Here is a 26,293-nt window from a genome sequence, read left to right as displayed (position 1 = left end):
TAATCTAAAGTGAGCATTATTTATGCTTTATGAATCCATCACGAATGACAATTATAGGCTTAGTATCAATGAACAATAAATCTTTGCAATATTATTAAAAAATTTAATTACTGTTAAGTTTGAACATTGCTGAATAACAGGAGTGTCAAAATATAACATAAAATTAGATAAAACAACATCAATAAAAAAATGTAACAATATATCGATACAACATTTTAATCTTATTTACTGATGTTTAAAGGGGTGGTCCACGACAATATAATATTTGAAACTTTAGTTGATGTGTAAAGTATCTGTCTAAACATAAACAACATCTCTGAATGTAATATGCTCAAAGTTCAATGCAAAGAGAGACATTGGTTTTTACAGAGTTAGCTTAGCAAAGCCTACAGCGAACGAAGTTTGGAGACTACAAAAAAATACATCCGGCCTAGAGAGATCATAAAGGCCTTCCAGTTATGCGTGTTCCACAAGCGCACACCCCACGCAGCAAAAGGGCTTGGCCAGAGGCGCTGTAATGTGTTAGCAGAGAAAGCTAAAACGCCGTCCAGATGCTGCTATTTCCACATAGCGTGTTCTGTTTCTTTATTTGGACTTCCAAATGACACAACACAAAGACAAAGGTGCTTACAGTTGAATTTGAATTATGTTCCAGAGAATTATAAAAAAAATGTATAGCTAGCATTTGACAAAAGACAGCTTACAGAATCACTCACAGTACAATGCTGGATTCGTCTAAAAACTCCTCTAACTGACTAAGCTGTGGAGTGTGAGCCACAACCTGTAAGTATTTTTATTTGCTAAAATTGATCTATTACGTGCATAGTTTCTAACGTTACCAGTATGTTGTAGCGAGGACATAAAAAATTAAAGACCTATCTGTTTAGAAAAGCATACACTCAATGCATCACCTAGCGGGTTCCACACTGGCTTCTGCATCTTGCTTATATAAACTATGAACAGCAGCTACGCTAATTATTCTCTTTATTCTCTATTTTCACCTGGGGATACTCATCCCGAGGTCATCAGATTAGGCGGAGTCACTGATTGGATCCAAGACCAGCGACGTGATGATCCCAAGGATTCCATATCCGGGACCAGGCCATATCCTGAGCTTCTGCTGCGCTGATGGTCGTGGGGAGTGGAGAACATGTGTCTGATTCCAGCGACGCTCCAGGGACAGACGAGTCTTCATTGAGGCCATCTTCCAGCATAAACCACGGCGAATGAAGTTCTGCACTAGACTTTTGGCCAGCGGAAAAATTTAAATGGTCGTGCCCAACTGAGTCTGGTTCTCTCAAGGTTTTTTTTCTTCACTCCCATCAGGTGAAGTTTTTTTTCCCTCTCCGCTGTCGCCACTGCCTCGCATGGTTTAGGATTGGTAGAGCTACGCATCGATGAATTTGCTCTTCAGTGTTTGAACTCTCAGTAATGATTAAATCACACTGAACTGAGCTAAACTGAACTGAACTGAACTTAAACACTAAAACCTGAACCACACTGTTCCAGTTACTGAACCACACTGTTCCAGTTACTATGACCATTTATGTGAAGCTGCTTTGACACAATCTACATTGTAAAAGCGCTATACAAATAAAGCTGAATTGAATTGAATTGAATAAACAAGGATGTAAACAAAGGGAAATGCTGTTTGGCACCGCTAACAATTTTAGCTACAAATTCATATTTATCAGTCAAAACTCTGTAAACACTCACAATCCTCAGCAGCGCTGCAGTGTCTCTATGTGGCTGCTTTCTGTGCGTTCAACATCTTAAATAACAAACTCGCAAAAGATATGAGGACATTTTATATTACTTACACATGCTTATTCTGAATATATATGAAAGACACTTCTCATTTTATTTTAAAGAGCAGGCGTGAGATTCAACGCTGCTAACAGTTACTCTGACTGACTGTTTACACAGCACAAAGGCTTGTGCTTGCAAGGGCGTGATGTGGTGACATGGAGCCGATCCGTGAATCACAGCACATTATGGTAGCTGACCAATCAGAGCCTTTTGAGGGCGGGCCTTTCAGTGGTCATTTTCATGTTAGCTGAGTAGCTTTATTTAATCAAAGTAAGATATATAAGATATAAATATATATAATATATATAAGATATAAATATAACGGGGTTTTCTACAAGTAAGGCATTAGCACACATTGCTTTGCATATTATAAACGCAACTAAGCCTTAAAATTACACTGTGGACCACCTCTTTAAACTGTACAGTAATTTTATTTTAGATAAGATTGCAAAGATTTATTTTTCATTTGATACGGTTTTATTTGTGTTGCTTGAAATAAATAGAAATTGTCATTTAGTTCTAAATTATCAGTATAAATTTTTAGGATGGTGCTTATACAACATCATTCAGCAAATTATTTCACCTTGAAATGCCAATTGCTCGAAAACTGACAGGTGCTAATTGCCTCAAGGATTAAGGTACATTTATGCTAATTCCTGGCCTCACATTATCCCGCACATCAGTCTTTCCCAAGCCATGTATACACTCGCTGGGAATCGCTCGGAGCATGACGGAAAGACAAACAACAGCTGGCATGTAAATATATCTTGTTAAATATAACCGTATCTCCTTCTTTGCAAGCATCATGCCATCTGCAATCACAGAGCGCGAGGGCTTTTGGGTTTCAGCTCACGTCCCGAAACATCATCTTCTCCCTTCATCTCCCGATCCCCGGCAGAACCTACGCCCCCAGCTGCCCTCTAATCCCGCTTTAGCCCTTCCGCTGATCAGGTGCGTCACTCTTAACACAACTTCATCAACGCCGCCGGCGTGCAATTGGCTGGATAAATGATAAGATTTCCACTCGATTTCTGCTCGGCCTTATTCCACCTCTGTACCTGCGCTCTGTATCTGTCATGTCGCTTTAAAGCACACGCTGTGATAGCGCTCGCTGTTCGGTCACCGCGCTGCTCCCGACCGGCTCGCTGGACGATCACCGCCATTGCATATTAGATTTAGAGACAATGATGGCTTACTAAGGAAAAGCCAACAGTGCAATATGAGAGATAATCTTGCTGAAGCACCACTCACCTCCTCACCGCAATCTGAAGTCCTTTAGGACGGCTCCTTGGGCAGAGGCTGTTAAAAAAAATACAAAAAATAAATGAAAAGTGATTAGATATTTCATTAGACCTTTGATATCTCTGTGCATGATGTACATGAATACATTTCATACATTTATATAATTAAAATAACATTAGATATGATTACATGTTGTTCAGGGGTGATTCTTAAAGGACTCCCATGATGAAAATCTACTTTTGGAAGCTGTTTGGACAGAACTGTTTGTAGGTATAGTGATAATAAAAATATAAGTAATATAAAAACACAACAGGTCTCTCTTCTTTTTTTTTTTTTTTTTTTTAATTTCTAGACATTAAATACTAGAGATGCTTTGATCGGGATTTTTGCAGCCAACCGAGTACTAATTTCTTGTCATTATGATCGACTGACACAGAGTACCAATTCTGATGCTTCAAGCTTTATAATGCATGAAACACATTTTCAGTCTAAGTATGATAGTTAAGTGGAGATCTCTCCTTATCTAAGAGAATAAATAAAGAATGTTGCATTTAATTCCTCAAGCATGCTTCTTAGAACCATTAAGTGTGGACATGTCATGGTCAGAAGCAACTTGACAGAACAAAATAGATGAAACAGATTGAAAAAAAGAAAATGATTGACAATGCAATATAGAAACAGTGCAAAAGACAGAATAACCATTTAATATGTCTCACTGAAGAAAAAGTTTTGAGGGCATATTTGATGCATAAGAAGTTAAAATGCACACCTACACTGTAAATGTATTACTTCTTTATTAAAAGGAAATAGGCCTATAAACTACTGTTAATTGCAATAAGTATATAAGAAAAAGTTTATTTATCTATTTTATTTAACTAAACTATTTATTTAACCTGACAATCGCCTCTTGCGATCTGTTCTCCTGCTCATTTACTCGTCACCGTGATTTGCAGACGGAGCGGCTATGAATATGCGGGAGACTTGCGGAGCTACTGGCAGAGGTCATACGGTTGAGACAATACTCACAGCAGCTCAAAACACTGGATATACAGTGGTTGCAACAAAGAGATCATCACTCGAATGGGTCGTGCCAATAAACTGTATAAACAGAGATTACCATACATCTGGGTATTACTTGGTATTTTGACTAATAAACTATTGTGGATCTCTGTTTTATCCACGGCTGTCGCTGACTGCTGTTTATCTGACATAACACAGAAGAAACCTGTGAACAGTGGGCAGGGGGAGCCAGCTCATTTACATTTAAAGGCACAGGCTACAAAAACAGCTACACTGTTCTCAGACCCTAAAGTCACATAAGTCACATACTGTATTTGAACCTAGAGTCTTACTCTAAGTTCTCTAATACTTAAGTTCTCTAATATTTTTTACTCTAATATTTAATAATCGTTGCACACTATTATTAAATATTAAATAAAATGTTTGCTTGAATTTGTAAATAACCTGTTAGTAACTTATTGATTTGAATTTGTTCCTCTAAAATATCTACTTTGTTAAAAACAGAAAAAATAAAAATCAAGCAAAAGAGGAAAAGAAAAAGTAAATAAGAAATAAATAATAGTGATTTTTATTCCACATTATATTTGGCAAACCCAAAACACTGATTCTACATGAAAAACTACACAAGACCCAAGATACATAAAGTAACCAACAAGTAACCATAGTAGCAAAATACACACAATCAGATACCAAAGAAAAATCAAGAAAAAATCAAGGAACCAAAGTATATACACTCATCGGCCACATTATTAGGTACACCTGTCCAACTGCACATTAACGCAAATCACATGGCAGCAACTCAATGCATTTAGGCAAGTAAACATGGTCAAAACAATCTGCTGCAGTTCAAACCAAGCATAAGAATGGGGAAGAAAGGTGATTTAAGTCACTCTACGGCAGGGGTTTTCAAAGTGTGAGGCGCGCCTCCCCTGGGGGACGACGGAACATGTCAGGGGAGGCGCGGGAAAAAATATTATATAATAAAAATATAATTATTAAGTTTAATTATTATATGTATTTTTATTATATTTAAACGTTTTAATTAAACAAAGCTAAAAAAATAATACGTCAAAAATAAGAAAACCTTTTTTAACCAGAAGGCCACAGCTGTGAATTCGCTTCTGGTATATGCCTGCTAATACAATGGATCGGTTTCTGAGACCCCCCGATTCAAAGCCTTCAAGTTCAGGGCTTAAACCCAAAAGACGACGATATGATGATCAGTATTTGAGTTTAGGATTTACGTGGACAGGACCAGCTGATGAACCACGACCTTTATGTGTGGTTTGTCAAGATACTTTGGCTAATGACAGCATGAGACCCGCTAAACTTCAACTGTTTTGACTGGGATGGACAGTTCTTGGATCTGTTCTATTCATATTGAACCATCATCCTAGTTTAAAACGTTATATTAAAATACTTGTTATTACTCTGTAAATAATTGCACTTTCATGCAAATGATGATAAAAGTGAGTTAACAGTCTGACATCTGTCTGTGTCTTTAAATATACGGTATATATATATATATATGTATATATATATATATATATATATATATATATATATATATATATATATATATATATATATATATATATATGTGTGTGTGTGTGTGTGTGTGTGTGTGTGTGTGTGTGTGTGTCTGCATTGGTGTGTGTGTGTGTGTGTCTGCGTGTGTGTGTTTGGGAGGAGGGGGGCGCCAATGGATAAGTTGTGTCAAAAGGGAGGCCCACTGTCTTAGACTTTGAAAAACCCTGCTCTACGGCAACAGAAGACCACACCAGGTGCCACTCCTGTCAGCTTAGAAGAGGAAACTGAGGTTATAATTCACACAGACTCAGCATAACTGGACAATAGAAGATTGGAAAAACGTTGCCTGGTCTGATGAGTCTTGATTTCTGCTGCGACATTCAGATGGTAGGGTCAGAATTTGGTGTCAACACCATGAAAGCATGGATTCATCCTGCCTTGTATCAACAGTTCAGGCTGCTGGTGGTGGTGTAATGGTGTGGTGGATATTTTCTTGGCACACTTTGGGCCCATTAGTACCAATTAAGCAACGCCACAGCCTACCTGAGTATTGTTGCTGACCATGTCCATCCCTTTATGACCACAGTGTACCCATCTTCTGATGGCTACTTCCAACACACCATGTCATAAACTGCAAATTATCTCAGACCGGTTTCTTGAACATGACATTAAGTTCACTGTATACAAATGGCCTCTACAGTCACCATATCTCAATCCAATAGAGCACATTTGGGATGGGGTGGAATGGGAGATTCACATCATGGATCTGTAGTCGACAAATCTGCAGCAACTGCATGATGCCATCATGTCAATATGGACCAAAATCTCTGAGGAATATTTCCAGTACCTTGAATCTATGCCAAGAAGGATAAAGGCAGTTCTAAAGCCAACAGGGGTCCAACCCGGTTTTTAGTAATGTGTACCTAATAAAGTGGCCGGTGAGCGTATACAGTACTGGAATCTTAGGTTTGAGTTAAATATTTATATTTAAAGGTCAAATACATTTCTTCCAAATTCTTCCTCATTAATTCATCAAATTGTATTAGGTTGTTGAAAAAATGAACTGGTTAAAACATTTATTTGCTTTATTGCAAATCATTTAATTCAACATTTTTATATTAAAATAAAAAGAAACCTTAGCAGTTTTTATATTTTTCTTAAATGTAAATCCAGCAAAACAAAATAAAGTGGTTACTTAATTTTATGGATAGCTGGAGGAAAAAGCAAGTATTTATTTATTTATTTATTTATTTATTTTTAATCTTTCTAAAACCTTTATACAGTCAAATAATCTTGAGTATGAACCAAAAACCCTTAAAATATTTTTCAAAAAACACAGTGCTTCTACTAAAATAGCTAGTTATTAATGTTGGCAACTTTACTCAGTCACCGTCAAACACTTTTGACTTTCTGCAACACGTTCAACCCTGCTAACAGTTCATACTCCCAAAGCACATTCAATTAGCCAGCCCTGTATTTTGCACTTCACAGAGCTTCTTCTTGAAGTCTTTACTCTCAAATCAAGCTAAAGAAGCATCCAACTTTCTCGTTCTGTGTTTATAAAAACCTCTTAACCCCTCAAGACTGTGAGTCCTTCATTGGCAAGCCGGTGGCTCTTGGACCCGCTACACTCATTGGCATGCACAAAGGCACTCTAAGCTATTTCGCTGGCACCCGTGCTGATTGGCTCATCATTGCGTCATTCACAATGGTGTTGACAGTGCCCGTGATCCTATGGGCAGGGCTGCTTTTTCCAGTGCCCGCCTGCCCGTCTGCCTTTCCGCCCTGCGAGTCTGGCGCTATCCGCGAAAGCCTTCATGTGGTGCATCTGATCTGATCTGCTGCACCTCTCCTCAAACATGTCATCTAAATGCTAAGCACTCATGCTGCATTGTTAGATGAAAACAACAAGAGCAGCAAAAGCAAACAAGAGAATCCTGCAACTGGCTGCAAGCTTTTTTGATTTGATTTCTGTTTTTTTTTTTTTTTTTCAATTGCCCTTCTTCAAGATCCCAGACACATTCTTTTTATTTCTCTTGGAGATGTGAGGAGAATCCTGAGACTGTTATCACGTATAAGCTCGGTGTGCTCTACTGTAAATGATTTTTTTTTTTTTTTTGCTGTCTGAGACAAACTTGGGGAATTATTTTTGATTGCTTGGTGTGACTTGATGGACAGAAGGTTAATTGCTTTGCCGATGATTCTTAGCCTCAGCTGAAGTGTTTGAAGGTTTGAGGCTTTTAGTGTCAAACGAAGCGCTAAAGTCTGTTGACGTTTTAAACAGGATAAACAGTGTTCGTTAAAGTTCTCATTCTAAATAATGACTTATGTGCAAATTCTGTTTGAATGTTGTGCCTGTGAGACTCAGAACTGTTCATTTTTGTTCATGCAGAATAATTTCTAATTTACACTCACTGGCCACTTTATTAGGTACACCCTACTAGTACTGGGTTGGACCCACTTTTGCCTTCAGAACTGCCTTAATCCGTAGTGGCACAGATTCAACAAGGTACTGAAAATATTCCTCAGAGATTTTGGCCCTTATTGACAAGATGGTATCATGAAGTTGCTGCAGATTTGTCGGCTGCATATTCATGATGCGAATCTCTCGTTCCACCACATCCAAAGGGAGCTCTGTTGGATTGAGATCTGGTGACTGTTGAGGCCATTTGAGTACAGTGAACTCATTGTCATATTCAAGAAACCAGTCTAAGATGATTCGCACATTTTGAAATTCTGCGTTCTCCTGCCATCAGAAGATGGGTACACTGTGGACATAAAGGGACATGGTCAGCAACAATACTCAGGTAGGCTGTGTGGTTGACATGATGCTCAATTGGTACTAATGGGCCCAAAGTGTGCCAAGAACATATCCCCCACACCATTACACCACCACCAGCAGCCTGAACCGTTGATACCAGGCAGGACTTCTTTCATGTTGTTAATGCCAAATTCTGACTCTACCATCCGAATATCGAGGCAGAAACCAAGACTCATCAGACCAGGCAACATTTTTCCAGTCTTCTATTATCCAATTATGGTGAGCCTGTCTGAATTGCAGCCTCAGTTTCCTGTTGTTAGCTGACAGGAGTGGCATCCTGTGTGGTCTTCTGCTGCTGTAGCCCATCCGCCTCAAGGTTGGATGTGTTGTGTGCTCAGAGATGCTCTTGTGCATACCTCGGTTGTAACAAGTGGTTACAACCCACAGAACTGCCACTCAATGGATACTTTCTCTTTTCAAACCATTCTCTGTAAACCCTAGAGATGGTTGTGCATAAAAATCCCAGTAGATCAGCAGTTTCTGAAATACTCAGACCAGCTCATCTGGCACCAACAACTATGCCACACTCAAAATTAAATCACCTCTCTTCCCCATTCTGAGGGTAATCGGAGTTACCCAGAGGAAACCCACGTCAACACAGGGAGAGCATACAAACTCCATACAGAAATGTCAACTGACACAGCCGGGACTTAAACCAGTAACCTTCTTCAGGAAGTATAGTCTCTGCTGGGTTTTCTTCACAATAGAGTCTATGAACGTCCCACTTCAGATCTAGAGAGATGGTGGTGCCCAGGAACCTGAATGACTCTACTGCAACAAAGTGCTGTTCATGATGGTGAGTGGGGGAAGTGAAGGGAGGTTTCTCCTGAAGTCCACTATGATCTCCACCATTTTGAGTGAGTTCAGCTCCAGGTTGTTGCATCTGCACCATAAAGCCATTCATTTACCATCTAAAATGAAGGCAGCTCTAAAGGCAAACACGTTTTCGCATTACAAATACTTTAGTTTAAGAGCATAGTAAAACGTACTCTTGTTATTCACCGCACCAATGTAATTTACTTGTTTGCGGTTCTCTGATTGGTTTAGCTTTCTGCAGAATCATGGATTAAGGCATTTTTCACCAGCCATTCAGCAGTTGAACATGGTTATTTGAATTACACGGGCTGATGGCTTCAACAAAAGCACACACCATCGATTAACCTCATAGCTCATAGGAGGGCCTGTCTGTGAAGCTTTATAAGTTTAAAATCAGCTCCCCTGTGGAGAAAATAAAAAGGATTTCACTTGCAGAGCACAACTGTTGTGCTTCGTTAATGATGTAAAATGCTTTAATCGGTGCTGACCAAAGTCTAGATAGTCGGATATCGCACACTGTCCAAATCTGACAATTAAAGCGACAATTATAAAGTACATTAAACAAAATCACGTTGTGTTATGCATAATGAAGCGGAGAGGGCTTGCTTATAAAACTAAAATCCGCTACGACCGCACAGGCTTGACTTTCTCTAGCACTTTACGCCTGACTTGATATTGATTTGGTGACACCAACTCTGAGGAAAAACTGCTGAGGCAGCCATTGCGGTAGGCACTATTAACTGTTCATGCTAATTAATGGGCTAAAAAGGTGAACGCGGTCTCCTGTGGTAAAGCAGGAAAGGCTAGAACGTGAGGTGGAAAGGAGGAGTCGTTTTCTTGTGTCTGCAAACAATGGGCTGAAACAGCTCCTCTGTTAGCATGTTACCACAGGGGATTGTGTGCCGCCACAGCGCTGTGAATGTCGCAGGGCATTAGTCTGCACCAGGAAGATGAAGAGTATGTAAACTTGCCTGCTAGCACAGAGGCCCAGATTACAAATGTGTACTTTGCTAATTGAGCGGATTAGCTATCATTAGCGCAAATGATGCTACCGCTCCAGGTGTTAGCATCGCAGGAGGTAAAAAGTGCTTAACGGAGACAATATTATTAACAGCAACACTATTTACTCTGTGAAAGAGTAAATAAAGCTCGTTATCTTTCACAAATGGCCGCACATCCACCCTCCCTCACCAAAAAAACACACACTGGTGATGGAAAAATGCTAGCACTTTACAATGAGGCTGTATTAGTTAATGTTAATTAATACATTTGCTAACACCAACAAACAAATTTATTTATTACAGTTTTTATTAATGTTAGTTAAGGCTAGTTAATGAAAATAAAGTTCTTAGTTCATGTTAACTCACAACAAGAATGAATTTGGATTTTATTAGTAAATGTTGAGCTAGCATTAATGCTGTACAAAAGTTGTACATACTTAGTTCATGTTAGCAAATATATTAACTAATTAAACCTTACTTTTAAAGTGTGAAAATTTTATATATATATATATATATATATATATATATATATATATATATATATATATATATATATATATATATATATATACATATATAAATATACACATATATATACATATATATATATATATATATATATCTCAAGTAATGCTAAAGTAAGGGACGGGATGTGAACACGACACGAGGGTTAAAGTAAACCATTAGAGCAAATTAAGAACCTTGATTATCTTCACTAATTCATAGAATAAAATGAACTTGCAATGAGGAATGCTTTCTTCATAAGTCTAGGGGTTAATTCTGATTTACAAGTGCACGACTGTTCATTCAAAATACATGCGCTGGTGCTTTTTCTAAAACTTCTCAAGTGAAAGCACAGTGAAATTGCAATTCCTCTGCAGTTTGACTTTATAAACGCTCCTTAGATCCGTGATATGTGAAACACGTCTAAGGAAAGCATTTGGAGAGTGCGGCCGTTCAACCTCATGCCGGTTAGGCAGGGATTAGTGATTTTGTAACCGTGGGAGTCATGCATTAACACATTCACGTTAGTCTTCATTTTCATCGTAACAGCAGGCACGACTAAGAATTAAAAGCGATACGTGGCCTTTTGCGCTGAGGTGGTGTGGGCCGTTCCTCCGACTGGCCTCGGCTGGATCCTGAATTTAAGGATTGATTAATCTCTTCTAGTGGCTGCGAGAGGAGCAATTAAGGCAATTATAAATCACTGGCAAACTGCAGGGACGAACCTGATGGGTAATATAGCGTGTATTGATGGAGTAGCCTTTGAAAACGACTGCTAAACTCCAGTCGGTGAATAGTTAGGAGACATTTTTCAGGCTTTATCAAGCATCTCAATGAAATGAAATTCAAAAAGAAGCTAGATTCCCTAGTGTGATATGTGCTTTTCAAGCAGCCTGCGAGAGATCAGGTCACAATGGAGAGAAAGAGAGGGTTTCTCTGGCTTTCATGTGTTTTTTTTTCCGAATGCTATGCTTTTGTTCTCTGCTTGAAGCAGGACTGCTTTGACAAAGAGAGTTAATAAAATGAATAAGGAAATTAATAAATTAACAGACGCATATATGGCAAAGCAGGTCGATGAAAGCAGAAAGAAAAAAGTTTTTTTTTTCTCAGTGACTCCTTAGAGGGGAGACATTTTTTTCAAAGAGCCCCTCATAGCAAACAGTGATTAAGCATATGCTTACTCAAATGTGCACTTAGATGCCACTAAAACCTTTCATATTTTTCTGGATTTATGTTTTAATACAAATCTTTACTAAAACGGTGGTATAATCAAATGAAGCATAAAACATGAACGATTGTGTAGCTGGGGCTTGAACCTGCACCCTTCTTATTGTGAGGCGATCGGGCTACCCATTTCACCACCATGACGGCCTGTTTTGATCTAAAATTAGCAAAAAAAAAAAAAAAAAATGACCTTCCAAGTTGCATATACAGTTGAAGTCAGAATTATTAGCCCCTCGAATTATTAGCCCCCCTGTTTAGTTTTTCCCCCAATTTCTGTTTAAAGGAGAGAGGATTTTTTTTCAACAAATTTCTAAACATAATAGTTTTAATAACTCATTTCTAATAACTGATTTCTTTTATCTTTGCCATGATGACATATTACTAGATATTTTTCAAGACACTTCTATACAGCTTAAAGTGACATTTAAAGGCTTAACTAGGCTAATTAGGTTAAGGCAGGTTAGGGTAATTAGGCAAGTTATTGTATAACAATGGTTTGTTCTGTAGACGGTCAAAAAAAAAAAAAGTAGATTAAATGTGCTAATAATTTTGACCTTAAAATGGCTTAAAAAAATTAAGAACAGCTTTTATTCGAGCCAAAATAAAACAAATAAGTCTTTCTTCAGAAGAAAAAATATTATCAGACATACTGTGAAAAGTCCTTGCTCTGTTAAACATCATTTGGGAAATATAAATAAATAAATAAATAAATAAATAAACAAACAAACAAATAAATAAATAAATAAACAAAAGGGGGGCTAATAATTCTGACTTCAACTGTATATAAAAACTCACAGGACTTCAACATCAGAGTTTAGGATTTTCTCCAGTGTTTTTTTTTTCTTTTGTAGTTAATTTTTAGATACATACTGCAATTTTCCATTTTGCTATTTTTGCAGTCTTTCTTTACAAAACAAACAAACAAAAACAAAACAAAGGACTCCCCAATTTTGTATTTTTCTCCAGTAAGGTTCAAACAACAAAAAAATAAGGTCAAAATTCTTGGTGTGATTCTGGTGTAAGATCTGAATTTCCTTGGTCATTTCAAAGCTGTAACTAAATCAGCATACTATCATCTAAAAAACATGGCAAGAACTAGCTGCTTTGCTTCCAGTGAGAACTTAGAGAAACTTGTTCATGCTTTAATGACCAGCAGGGTGGATTACTGTACTGGACTCCTCACTGGAGACAGACAGTCAGACAGTTGCAGCTCATCCAGAATGCTGCTCCCAGGATTCTGACCAGAAGCAGAAAATCAGAGCACATTACACCTATCCTCAGGTCTTTACACTCACATTTACATTCAGAATAGGGTTGGCCGATGTCAACCAATTTGGCATCGTACGATGTCTAATGTGAAACATCGCAATGGACGATGACATTGTTGTCATAAGAGAAGGTGAATTATTTATAAATAATTAATTCATAACGAAATAATTATTTGTAGCCTACCGTTTCAACTACCTGACCCGTATGGTATTTGTTTTACCCATAAACAAATCATAAATAAATAAAAATAAGTTGCACACAAATTACCACCTGTCAATCACTTTTTTCACAGGAGTTTGGGTGGTAAAAAAGGTGCACAACCAACATTATCTGAAGTTTTTACTAAAATGACAAAGTACAAATGTGAAAGTGAAAGACTGAAGCAGTGTACTGATGCTGTGACACGTTACCTGATAGATTCAAAAGACCGAGGAGTCGTTAGATAGAGACAAGATTAATTAAATTTGACGTTTAACAACTATAGTGAGACGCGATCCAGTGGTACATCCTTGATAAACTGTCCGACGGAACTCAGACGAGTGCATGACAGTGTGTGTGGCTGTGTTTGTGTGTGTTTGTGTGTGTGTGTGTGGAGTCACGTGATGTGCGTTTTCAGCGGTCGGAGGGCTGTTCAGAAATGCTAGGTAAAACACGGTGTGGATGTGGATCATTTTCGTTCTAAAATGCCATTTTAATACTAAGACATATTAGAGTAAACGGGGCCTAAGTGTATATTTTTCGCAAGCGGGTTTGCGACAGGGGTGGGGCGGAGGATCGACAATACCGGCTCAGCATCGTGTTGTCTGTTGGCCATCGGCGATGGACAATGGCATCGCCGATCAGCCCAACCCTAATTCAGAATAGATTTTAAAGTATTATTACTTGTAATCACTAAATGACCTCAATGCATTACAGAAATGCTCACTGAATACAAACCTAACAGATCACTCAGACCTTTAGGATCATATAAACTACAAATTCCAAGGGTTCAGTCAGAGCAGGGTGAATTGGCTGGGATCAGCTTTCAGAAATGATCAGACGTGCTCCAACATTAGGCACATTCAAATCCTGAATGAAAACACATCTGTTTAGCTGTGCCTTTACTGAATGAACACTGTGCTATGTCCAACAGATCACACTATTATGCCTTTTCTTTGTTTTTAATCATTTTATAAACTGTTTCAACACATTTTAATCTGTTTTTAATAAATTGTATTATTTTTGATTTGCTTATACTTGTCTCTCTTATTGCTGTTTATGTAAAGCACTTTAAAATACCATTGTGTATGAAATGTGCAATATAAATAAACTTGCCTTGCCTTGCTATTACAGAACTCATGGATTCCTAAAATTACTTTGCAGACCACCTGGCTACAGGTTACAGACTCCCAGGGGTCCTCAGACACCACTTTGAGAGCCCCTGGTTTAGAGATACAGTATCACCCATCCCAGCAGCGCAAGTTCATCTCTTGGTATTCCAAGTCTTTGAAATACCAGCTTCAATCCCTCCGAATGCATTATTGAAAGCACCTTCTTTGGAAGATGTTTCAAATGAATTTTTCATCCTGTTGGTTATCCTGTAGTAGATGAGCGTGCTCTCTCGTCTGGGTATGCTAATACATCTTCAAAAAACTCAAAAACGGCATCGGGGGCCTCAAAGAAAGAAGGACAATATGAGACATCCTCTGATCACGGCCTGATAGACCCGCAGCAAACATCTCCGAAATATTCCTCTGGGAAATGTGAAGCGCGCTGCATGTGGGATGCAAAAACGATAGTTCAAAGAAACCCTGGCAATCCTTCAGATGGAAAATGGCCTAAACGTGGTCTAAGTGGTGGGATGGCTGGCTGAGAGGGGCTTCTAACGGGAATAAGACAAGGCCAAAAACATAAAGGTACCATTTTTCAGAGGAAGAGGTGGCGGAGGAGGAGAGCTTTATGAAATACAAGAAGCGATGCATGCTAGGAAAACTCCGAAAACAGAACACGTTTAAATTACTCAAACCTTAACAAGGCAATCTGTTTCCGTCGACTAGCTAAACGAACAGAAATGGCACATTTAGATGTAATTGCAGGTGTTGTGCGCCGCTCATTCTCGGTGCTGTGAAATAAACGGAAACATTTTGATATTGATTAGAGGCAGCTTTGATAAGGCAATTACTCGTAACGATCTCCTGAGCGCCAAATACATAATGCAACTTGCACAGATGTGCTCAGGGCTTTTCAATCAAATCAGTGTTTTGACTTGTTGTCCTGAAATATCGAATTTAGAACTTAGTTGACTTAATGAGCGGCTTGACGAGAATTTAAATATCATTAGAAAGCAACAGTGAAAACATTTAGAAGTTATACTTGACATTTAAAAGACTTTGTCAATAAAATAGACACTGAATTACTTCTCCAACACAAGCAGATTTTTCACAGTTTTATGTGTGAACAAGAAGATAAATCTATGAATACCGAAAGATTAGCAATTAGTTATTTATTCTATTTATCAAAGGCACAGCTGAAATGTGAGCCTGGAAACTAAAAAAACTACAACAAAAATGTCTAATGTCTGCATAGGTGTATGAGAATAGACAAAAATATGTTGTATTTGTCAAAATTGTCAATTGTTTTTTAAGCCAAAAGTCATTAGGGTATTAAGCAAAAATCATGTTCTATTAATAGTATGTAAAGTACCTGACAATATTCTTGTCGTCGATCGCAGTTGTAAAAGCAACAAATAATAACTTGACTTCTAGTTGATAATTTGGAAAAGTGGCAGAAGGTAAAATTTTCCAATGAATCATCTGATGAACTGAATCCCAATCATCACAAATACTGCAGAAGACCTATCTGGACCTGCATGGACCTAAGAGATCACAGAGATCAGTCAAGTTTGGTGAAGAAAAAAAAAATCGTCATTTGGGGTTATATTCAGTATGGAGGCACGCAAGAAAGGGCAAATTCTTCAGCAGGATATTCTTCAGCAGCTCCTTCTCCTACTTTAGCCTCCATATCAAAGTTCTTGAAAGCAAAGAAGGTCAAGGTGCTCCAGGATTGGCCAGCCCAGTCACCAAACATGAACATTATTGAGCATGTCTGGGGTAAAGAGGAGGTGGAGGGATTGAAGATAAATCTAAAGAATCTTGGGAGTCCTGCAAGAACTTTTCACTGCACCATGACTTCAAATTCTATACTTTACATTATTTCTGTTAAATGACAATAGTTTTTTTCTGAGCAAAGCCAGACCTTACTGTCCTAATTAAATAATTAAAAATCAAGGCATGATCTTATTTTATTTTGGTAGAATAAGTGTAATTTTGGGGCCTTTGCCATTCATAAAAGCCACTTTCGATACCAAATGATAAGATAGAAGTTATTATTTGTTGTTCCTAAAACTTGGATGGCCAACAAGACTTTTTTTTTAGGTAGTGTATATATATATAAACTTAAATTCTGACAAATTTAAAGGCAATTTTCCAGATTTTCAATCTGCATCTCTGCATCATCTGCCAAATACTGTCATATACCAACAAACCAGTCATCAACGGAAATAATATTTATTTATCTGTCAGACAGTGATTAAATAAAAAATAAATAAACTAATACAATTAAAAATTAAAAATAAAAGACCTTTGTGACTAGTTTTTTGGTCCCACTGTCCTAGTGTGGTTTGTTCTGAAGACTATCGAAAAAATTTAGCTTAAAGGGGCAAATAATTTTGACCTTAAAATGGTTAAAAAAAAAAAAAAACTGATTCTAGCTGAAATAAAAGAAATAAGACTTTCTCCAGAAGAAAAAATCAGCCATACTGTTTCTAAAAAAGAAAATAAATAAAATAATTAAAAATATAAATTCAAGGGAGGGAGGGAGGGGGGGGGGTAATAATTCAGACTTCAACTGTATATATATATATTAAAATTCAGACAAAAGGCAGCAATTTTCCCAGTATTAAGTTTTTTTTTTTAACCATTATTCGATTATTTGTGCCTGTGCCAAATCTTTTCGTATACTAACAAACCATCAATGGAAGCATCAATAGAACGATTAATCATTCAGCTTTCAGTCAATGCATAATTTTCAATCTAAGAAACATAAAGACCCCTTGAAACTGGTTTTGTGGTCCAGGGCCACAAATATGAAAATTCTCTCATATTTACCTACAACCCTCAAGACATTTTGGTATCACTTTATTTTAAAGGTCCATTTGAGTATTAGCAGACTGTCAGCTTAATATCTGTTTATACTGCTCCTTCAACAGACATATGACTATAAGAAACTTTGCAAGTACATGTCAACACTAACTAGGGTTACACTAACCCTAACCCCAACCTAACAGTCTACTTATAATCTAATGAGAATTAGTTGGCATGTAGATGCAATGCGACCCAAATTCAACAAACGGACCATCAAAATAAAGTGTGACTGACATTTCACCCATGCAACATAAAATAAAGTTGTCTCTATCATTCAACAGTGATCAACAGTGATTAAAGTAATCATAATAAATCGATTGTATTTCGAAAACCCAATAAATCTCTATAATCTCTCATAAATTTGCTTTTCCAGACACTTTTTTGAAGTGCTGCTGAGGTTTGTTGACAAAGGATCATGAGCTGTTAGCTAATTATTTAGTGATTACGCACAATCAAACAGGTGTAAAAATAAAAACCTAAAAACAAAATTAGCCTTTCATCATGAGGGCCGAACGCATAACAAATAAAAAATGAAATGTAATCTGCGGCAGGCTTTCGAAAACCTCGGCCTGCGACGGCTGATAACACGTTAGATAAATTTCCGAGCGTCGCTCCGCTGAGAGTACAGCGTGTTTCTTTTTTTGCTAACACCTTGCCACTTCAATTACAAAAAACACCCCACGCTGGCACTCGACTAATGTATTTCTCTCAATTATGAATAAAGGCATACACTGCTGTGTCACACGGGCCCCCTTTGAGGACCCGCAGAGCAAAATTTGGATGCCCTCCTCCCTACGGACGAGGCGAAGCAGAATCAAATCAGGCGACCCGCTGCGCCACGCGCTCCGCTCCATAAATGTATTCAATAAAAAGAAGAGGGAAGAGGTTGGAAAGGGTACAGACTCTCAAAGGATTGCCAATTCTCCAGCGTGTCAGATATTTAGTGGCCTCTAACAGTGCAGGCGTGAGCAAACGGAGGTGGACGTGAGCGGAAAAGCTGAGGAGATGCTGTGTTTGCTCTGACCCTGTCGCCTCTTCCCTAAATACAACGGCTGGCTGAAAACAATCGCCTCATTCCTCCGCACCACTCCGTCGATCTTTCCCTGCCTCCATCCTTTCTCTGGGTAATGATGACTGTGCAGTGACAGAGCAATGCCATTACCCAGGAGACACAGAGGGGAGCTGGAGATTAAGACACGCCGTCAAAGAAGAAAAATCCCTGACGGTGAAGCAAGGGAGCTTTTGGTTTAAACACAGACTTAGATTAGGAGGGGAATTCGACTTTTATTAGGTGATTTGCTGTAGTATATATATATATTTGCTTGATTACGGTTGCATTGCTTTTAATAATATAAATAGTTTTAGAGAAGCATTCCAGAAATAAAGAGCGATAAGAGAAAGGAACATAAATCCCCGGTGAACAAGCCTAAGGCAACGGCAGAGAGGAAAAACTGACTGTGAGGGTTTACATTATATCGGACAGTTTAGAAGCTATTATTGTAAAATCATCTTACTTTTACAAGCGTTTTACTCCTAATTCTGTGTATGGACATCAAAACTGAATTGGAAAGATTTCTTTTTTTTATTCAAATGTAAAAAATTGAGAGAATGCAGATATGACAAAAGAAGGGCTGAATAATCGAAGGGCTGAATATTGAATATGTGTAAATATTGAAGAATATTGAATTAAACAAGGACAGACAGACAATAGAACATAAAAAATTGTCTATTACGTTCAACAGTGATCAACAGTCATTAAAGTCATCATAATAAATCTATTGTATTTCGAACCACCCGCCGCAATGTGGCGCAAGGCACAACGCAATTTTTGTTTGCTAGTTTCAGCTTGGCACAAGAGTCATTTTGACGTTTTGCACCCTGCTGTTTAAATAGCAAATGCATTTGTGCTCATATGTGCGCCCATAGGCGTTCTGGTCTCAAAAAGGAGGCGGGTTGAGGCGCATTGCTGGCGCTTTGCTATTTTGAGAAACTATAATAGTCTGTTCTATAGACCAGAACAAAGCCGGTCTATTGTCCAACGCAGAGCGCGTTAGTTGTGCGCCTTGCTTACACACTGCTTAATACACACAAGATGTAGAGCAATACCCAAATATCAATACATATGAAAAATAATTATATTAAGGATATTAAGGATATATATAGGATATAATAAGGATATAAATATGAAGGATTAAAATATTACAAAACATATTTTCTAGCCTACATAAATATAAAAAACAAACTTTCATGCCTTCTTCATCTCGGGGGGCTTTTTCAGTTCATTCATGACAATTTGCTTTCATATAATGTAATTATTATTAGCAGTATTATTTATTATATGCATATTTATATTTTTCTATTAAAAACTAGCTTAGATTTGCCCACCTGTCAGGTTTTAGACCATATGGGGAGCAGCTTGTGTGTTAGGATATAACTCAGGTTTTTGACCACACTTCGTTATTATTGTTCATTTATTCATTTGCTGGAAATTAGAACTGAATTTAGAAATAGTTTTGAAACAAATCTTTGCGCTTAACAAACAAAATTAATTATTTATAGGCTAATGGATGTCTGTGTGTACAAGGTTTCCCTATCCAAGAGCGAAAGGGAATGTAGACCTATTTAATGAGGAGGCTCATTTCTCATTCTCACTCTGTAGATGCTCTGTTTAACTGTTTTCTTGCTAGTGAAATGCTCAGTTTTTCCACTTACATTTACTTTACGTCATGTAAATAGCAAATGCGCTTATGGCGCGATGCAACTGGCTCTCAAAGGGAATGGGAGATGAGACTGATTGGTTTATTCTCAAAACACACCTATAACTCATTAAGAAAATAAGCTCAACCCTTTTAGACCATTCTCCATGGCGTAAAGCTGTCCTTATATTAGCAAAAGTGGATTCTGAAATGCCCCTAATGCGTTTGCACTTTGCGCATGGATCGCCAAAATAGAGCCCAGCAAATCTAAGTGACGTATCAAGAGCCACATACCCAGGCTAATGTCAGTATATCACCAGCAAGAACAAACCACATCCAACAAGAGTAAAGCCGTAAAGCCTTTTCACCATAGATAGATAGATAGATAGATAGATAGATAGATAGATAGATAGATAGATAGATAGATAGATAGATAGATAGATAGATAGATAGATAGATAGATAGATAGATAGATAGAAAGATGATAGATAGATAGATAGATAGATAGATAGATAGATAGATAGATAGATAGATAGATAGATAGATAGATAGATAGATAGATAGATAGATAGATAGATAGATAGATAGATAGATAGATAGATAGATAGATAGATAGATAGATGAGGAAAGAGAAAGAAAAAAGGATAGATGGATGGATGGATGGATGGATGGATGGAAAACAGTAAAATAAAAATAAGTTGATGGACTGTTAGGTGGACATATAGAAAGTAGGAAGAAAGAAAGATGAAAGGATATATATATATAAAAAACATACAGGATGGAAGGGTGGACAGACATATATGTAGAGGAACAAATAGATGACAGAAGGATGGATAGACGTAGATTGTTGGAAGAACAGGATGTGATGAAAGGATACATACTGATAAATGGATGGAAGGAGGGAAGGAATAACGAAAGAAAGGAAGGAAGGAAGGGAGGAAGGAAGGAAGGAAGATAGATGGATGGATGGAAAACAGAAGAATAAGATAGATAGATAGATAGATAGATAGATAGATAGATAGATAGATAGATAGATAGATAGATAGATAGATAGATAGATAGATAGATAGATAGATAGACAAAGAAAAAGAGAGTGTGTATGTGTGTGTGCGAGAGAGAGAGAGGCAAATCCTTTAATACTATAAACAGGAACCATTTTGATGTCATGTTTTAAGCAAAAGGTGACAGGGAAGCTAAATAAAAGCTGACAGAGGAAAGCACACGTTGAGAAAACATGCGTTCAGCACATGTAATGACTCTACCTCCGGAGCGTCCGTGTGGCTGCAGGAGCATGATGTTTTCACAGGGACTATAAATGACACGACAGCATGAGTCAGTGCTTTGTGACCGGACAGAGTTCACAGCCGCCCACCCACTCGCAAGCCCTTCTCCCCTGCATTAAAAAAAAAGAAAACAGCACCGGCTCGCTCTCTCGTCCTCTTTGTTTCCTATTTATATCCATCTCTGTGAATCTCTCCACAGCGCATGACATGCCAAAGCAGTGGGCTCTGGAGACTGTGGCAAATTTGAACCTTTCAGCAGTTCACTAGTGAAGACAAATGGCCAGCGTGTTTAGGGGCCCTCGTGAGTGATCTGTATTAATGCCTGGCAGGGATTCAGCGTGCTGCATATGCTAACTCCATTAGCGGGTCAAAACCTGGCTCGGTCTGAATCCCCTGCACGCTGGGAGGGCTGGATATAGAAAAGATGCAGGTGCAAAGTGTATATATATATATATATTCAACAGTAGAAAGGCGACATATGTATGCATACATAAATTACATAAACACACTTGGTTTAAACATGTTTTCTGGACTCGAGCCTATGAAATGCTGCGCACTGTGCGTTTTGTTGTCCGTCTGTTGCTGTGGTTTCAGCACGGCATGAGGCATTTGCTTTACAGTAAAATTTGCATAATAGGAATTTACACAATTGCAATGTTGTTATTGCACAAATGCATTCCCACAGCAACCTGTTCTGTGCATTCAGATGCTGGAGTGGATTTATGAAGGTTTAGAAAGCCTGCAAATAAAATTGTTGTAAGATGTTTGACAAAATATGAGCAAATAAGCAGTTCTTTGCTATGGAGTCAATCTACGGCCATATATACTGGCAAAATAAAAGAAAGTTTTTCAAACCAAAAATAAAGTATTGAGTAAAAAATAAATTAATAAATAAAAAAATGCAAATCTCCGAAAAAAAAAAAAAAAAAAACGCAAAGCGAAAATTCATTTTTGAGAAATGAAATAAATTTTGCCTACAAAAATTAAGAACTCAAAGGGAAAATTAAGCTTTAAAGGGCACCTAGTTTACCCCTTTTTCCAGATTTAATACAAGTCTTTTGTTTCCCCAGAATGTGTCTGTAAAGTTTCAGCTCAAAACACCCGTCAGATTATTTATTATAGCTTGCAATAGTATGTATTTTATAGCTCTAACCATCAGGTAGCAGTTTTTGTAAACTGTGCCTTTAAGGCTAGTCCTCCACACCCATCGTTTCCACGCGCTTGTCAGCGTGCCTTAATCTCCTCATTCGGCTGCTTCAGACAAAAGACAGACTGAAAGAAGCAGATCTCATTTAATGTTTGAGGGAAATACTACAGTAAGAACTTTACCAATGAGTATTTGGTGCATTTGTTGTGGTGTTACAACGATGAGTCACACACAATGCCATTACAAAGTTCACGCGGACACAGACAGACAGACAATCCGACAGACAGACAGACAGACGGACAGCACGTTCGTTTAGTTTTGCACCATTTTTGCATGCAAATGGGACAGGATACAGGTTAATATTCTCTTCTGTATGGGTATTCATTATGTTAATGTACAAAATAAACCTGATTTAACCTCCACAAACCGGGATTAAAGCGTCTTCTTTTATAATTGTTCTGACACACGACTGTGGTGATTAAGTAAATCGCTGTAATGACACAAATGCACTTATTTTTAAAAAATTAATTTTGTAAAACTCACTTTTGATCCCATTTGATGATGATTGATTCTAGCGAACTGAACAGACCTTTTAATCCTGGTTGCTTTGCGCACGTCCTGTCTTGTAGATTTGATTATACGCATTACTATGGAGACATGTTGATATGCAGCTGTAAAATCAATTTGGTAGGCAGGGAAACTGCACTCCTATGTCAAGTTGTGGTTGGGCTGAAAACCTCTTCAATTGGTCCACCGTTTTTATCTTGTTAAATTGAAAAAAAATAAAACGGACTGGGTGTGTTTATTTCACCCCAATATGACGGTCTATACACTGTATACTACTGTAGATTTTTAAAAAAGAGGTACCCTTTAAAAATTAAATTTGCAAACAAAACAAGAACTGCAAATAAAAATCAAGCAGTGTAAAAAATGTCAGTTTGTGGCCCTGATTTGACAAGGGGGAGGAGTCAAGGGAACTTGGGTGTTTACAGGCCTGTCTCCATTTAAGCGACCTCAGCACCTGAAGACACAGTATCACCGAGGTGATTTTACAGTCCAGTTGGTCTGGGCCAGCCTGATCTCACAAGAAAACGTAAGTATTTTATGTTTTGCCAGTTTAGTGGCTAATTCGTACGAATTCGTACGAGTTCAGTTGTACGAAATGGTACGATTTTAAAAAGGAGGCGTGGCACCTAACTCCACCCCTAACCCCAACCGTCATTGGGGGATGAGCAAATCGTACTAAATTGTACGAATTAGATCGTAAGAATTCATACGAATTAGCCACTAAATGAAAAAGTTACGAATTGCTGTGAGATTGTGTTGTCTGGGCCTGCCGTAAATGCCCACATTCTCTTGACTTCACCCCCTTGAAGTGCCCGAAATGTGAAGTGCAGTGAAAACAGCATTGCAAACTCACAGTTGACTAAAAAGCTAATCAAATGAGCATTGGAACTGACTGGATGTGTTTTGTAAAGACAATCCTTTAAAAATTTTTTGCAAATATATATAATATATATATATATATATATATATATATATATATATATATATATATATATATATATATATATATATATATATATATATATATAGCAAGTATTATAGTTTTTATTTGTTGCTCTGCTTGATTTTTATCTTGTTTTGTTTGAAAAATACATTTTTATTTCTCAAAAATACTTTAAATTTTTTTTAATTATTTGTATTTATTTATTTTTGCTCAATACTTTATTTGTTGTTTGCAAAATTGTCCTTTATTTTGCAAGTGTATGTGGTCCTAGATTAACTCCATACTGAACACACTGAAGTCCGAAATTTTCAAATGCTTTTTTTTTTGTATTCACATGTGAAAAATTTGTCAGGTACACAAACCTTGCACATTGAGTCTGATGGGTATTTATTCATTGATTTTGATTACGTATGTAATTAAATCCTGAACATAGACTGGCGGTACAATAGACATTATTATAGATGGCAACCGCATTGGCATATCAAAGCAACAGACCTATGGGCAATATGTCAAATGTATGGACACACACACTGAGACACACACACCCCAAACAGCAGCAGGTGAGAACTGTGCCAGTCACTGAATCCAGCATATGGGTTTTCAACAATCTCCAACATTCTGTCTTATAGTATGGACTGTTTTTGTCTGTGGCTCAAGTGACGGCATTTTATATTTTGCCTTTCGCTTGTACGGTGGCTCTGAACTTTTGAAACACCTTTCAAAGCACGTTTTCGAATTTAAAAAAAATCAAAAATTTCGAACCCGGTTTAATTTATGACAGACAAAAGTTTCCCAGGCAGTGTGTCAATTCAATTGACACAACTTGAAGTCAAATTTATTTTTTAACATGGAAAAATTACAGACAAAATTTTCAGATTCAGTGTGCAATAATAAGCGTGTATTCTCTCAAATAGATTACTATTTGAAGTTAGGTGACGAATAAAAATGTGACTGTTGATGCTGTGAAGTGAAGTTGCAGGTGATCTTTAAAAGGAGAGTTTTTTTGTTTTTGTTTAATTTAACATCCTGATTCCCTTGTCTTTGTGTTTTGTTAGCCTAAATAACCATAACCTAAACAGCCAAGTCCATTTTCGGTCCCCTTGAAACATTTCCGTTGTGTTCCGTGCTACCTAAAATTGTTGTGAGAAAACGCTGTGCGTTTTGTAAATTGTTTGCATTGTGAGAGAATGCAGTGCATTTAAAAAAAAAAGTCTATGCGTTGTGAGGATTTGCAGCATGTTTGTTGTCAAACAAATGAAGATCTTTTCTCAATTTGCTGGTGCTTTTTGTAATTGCATGTGTTTTCTTAAACTGCAGCACATTTAGCTCTATCGGCCACCGTATATATGCCCATACCTGCTCTTTAAACAAAGATTTAGGGCTGGCTTATTAGAAGAACTGTTATTCAAAATTAGCTGTGTATTCTCACATAGAAAAAGCAAGAGATATGTCTTGCAAATGTGTCATAATTACCAGTTTTTTTTTTTGAAACACTGAAAACCGTAGACTTGCATGCATGCAGCTGCCATCAAGATGGATGGCGATGCTAATGGATAGCTTTCTCTACATATTACAAGCGACCAATTTCCCACTTAGCTGTGCTAGTTTCATTTTTCTGAAACCACTATATGGTCTCTTTCTACTCATGTAATAAAACTCAAATCAATATTTCATGTCCCGGTATTTATTTATTTCATAAGAAGTCTTGCAATAAGTGAGATAATGTACAGTCAGCTGGTCTTTATAATAAAATAAACCCCTTTAGGGTGATGCAAGACACCTTGAAGTATTGTCACTACTGAACACTGCCGGACATTTTTTTGTTGTTGTTGTTGTTTATAAGGACAAATTTGTGCATTTTGAAATAAATCTTAGGTTCATCTATGGAAAATCTGTATATATCATTTACAAATAAGACAAGGGATGATAACAGTTTTCAAAGTATACTGCGGTTTTGAAAAGTCAGTTTTAAAACCGCCAACATTTCCTGCTATATCGTTCCTATGGTATATGATTTTTATTTATGTTTTTTAGTTTGTTAAGACAACAGTATTTCCATCAGAAAAGATATCCAAAGATGTCGATTTAAATTGTCTTTTTTGAAACAAATGAAGACAACAAAAGTCCTCATGATGACTTATTTTAATTATTTAGCCTGACACGTTTACCGTTCCAAAATATTTAAAATCTTCCTCAAAATAAAATATTGTGTGCTCAAAGGGTAAAATGTTTTTGTTTTT

The 26,293-nt window shown here is 37.4% G+C and overlaps 1 protein-coding gene across 2 annotated transcripts in view; it reads right to left on the bottom strand.

Annotated features, from left to right (window-relative positions):
- The window catches only part of tafa5l (TAFA chemokine like family member 5, like), a 144,212-nt gene that overhangs the window by 8,399 nt on the left and 109,520 nt on the right, over positions 1 to 26,293 (bottom strand). For both annotated transcript variants that reach the window (XM_001343891.8, XM_073910085.1), the window contains exon 4: positions 3,061 to 3,108. In XM_001343891.8, the coding sequence (XP_001343927.3) occupies positions 3,085 to 3,108 (24 nt within the window). In that variant the 3' untranslated portion in view covers positions 3,061 to 3,084. The remainder of the gene's footprint in view (positions 1 to 3,060; positions 3,109 to 26,293) is intronic.

The sequence above is a fragment of the Danio rerio genome, chromosome 8, assembly GCF_049306965.1.
Source record: "Danio rerio strain Tuebingen ecotype United States chromosome 8, GRCz12tu, whole genome shotgun sequence".
NCBI lineage: Eukaryota > Metazoa > Chordata > Actinopteri > Cypriniformes > Danionidae > Danio > Danio rerio.
This window is presented reverse-complemented; position numbering and strand designations above follow the sequence as displayed.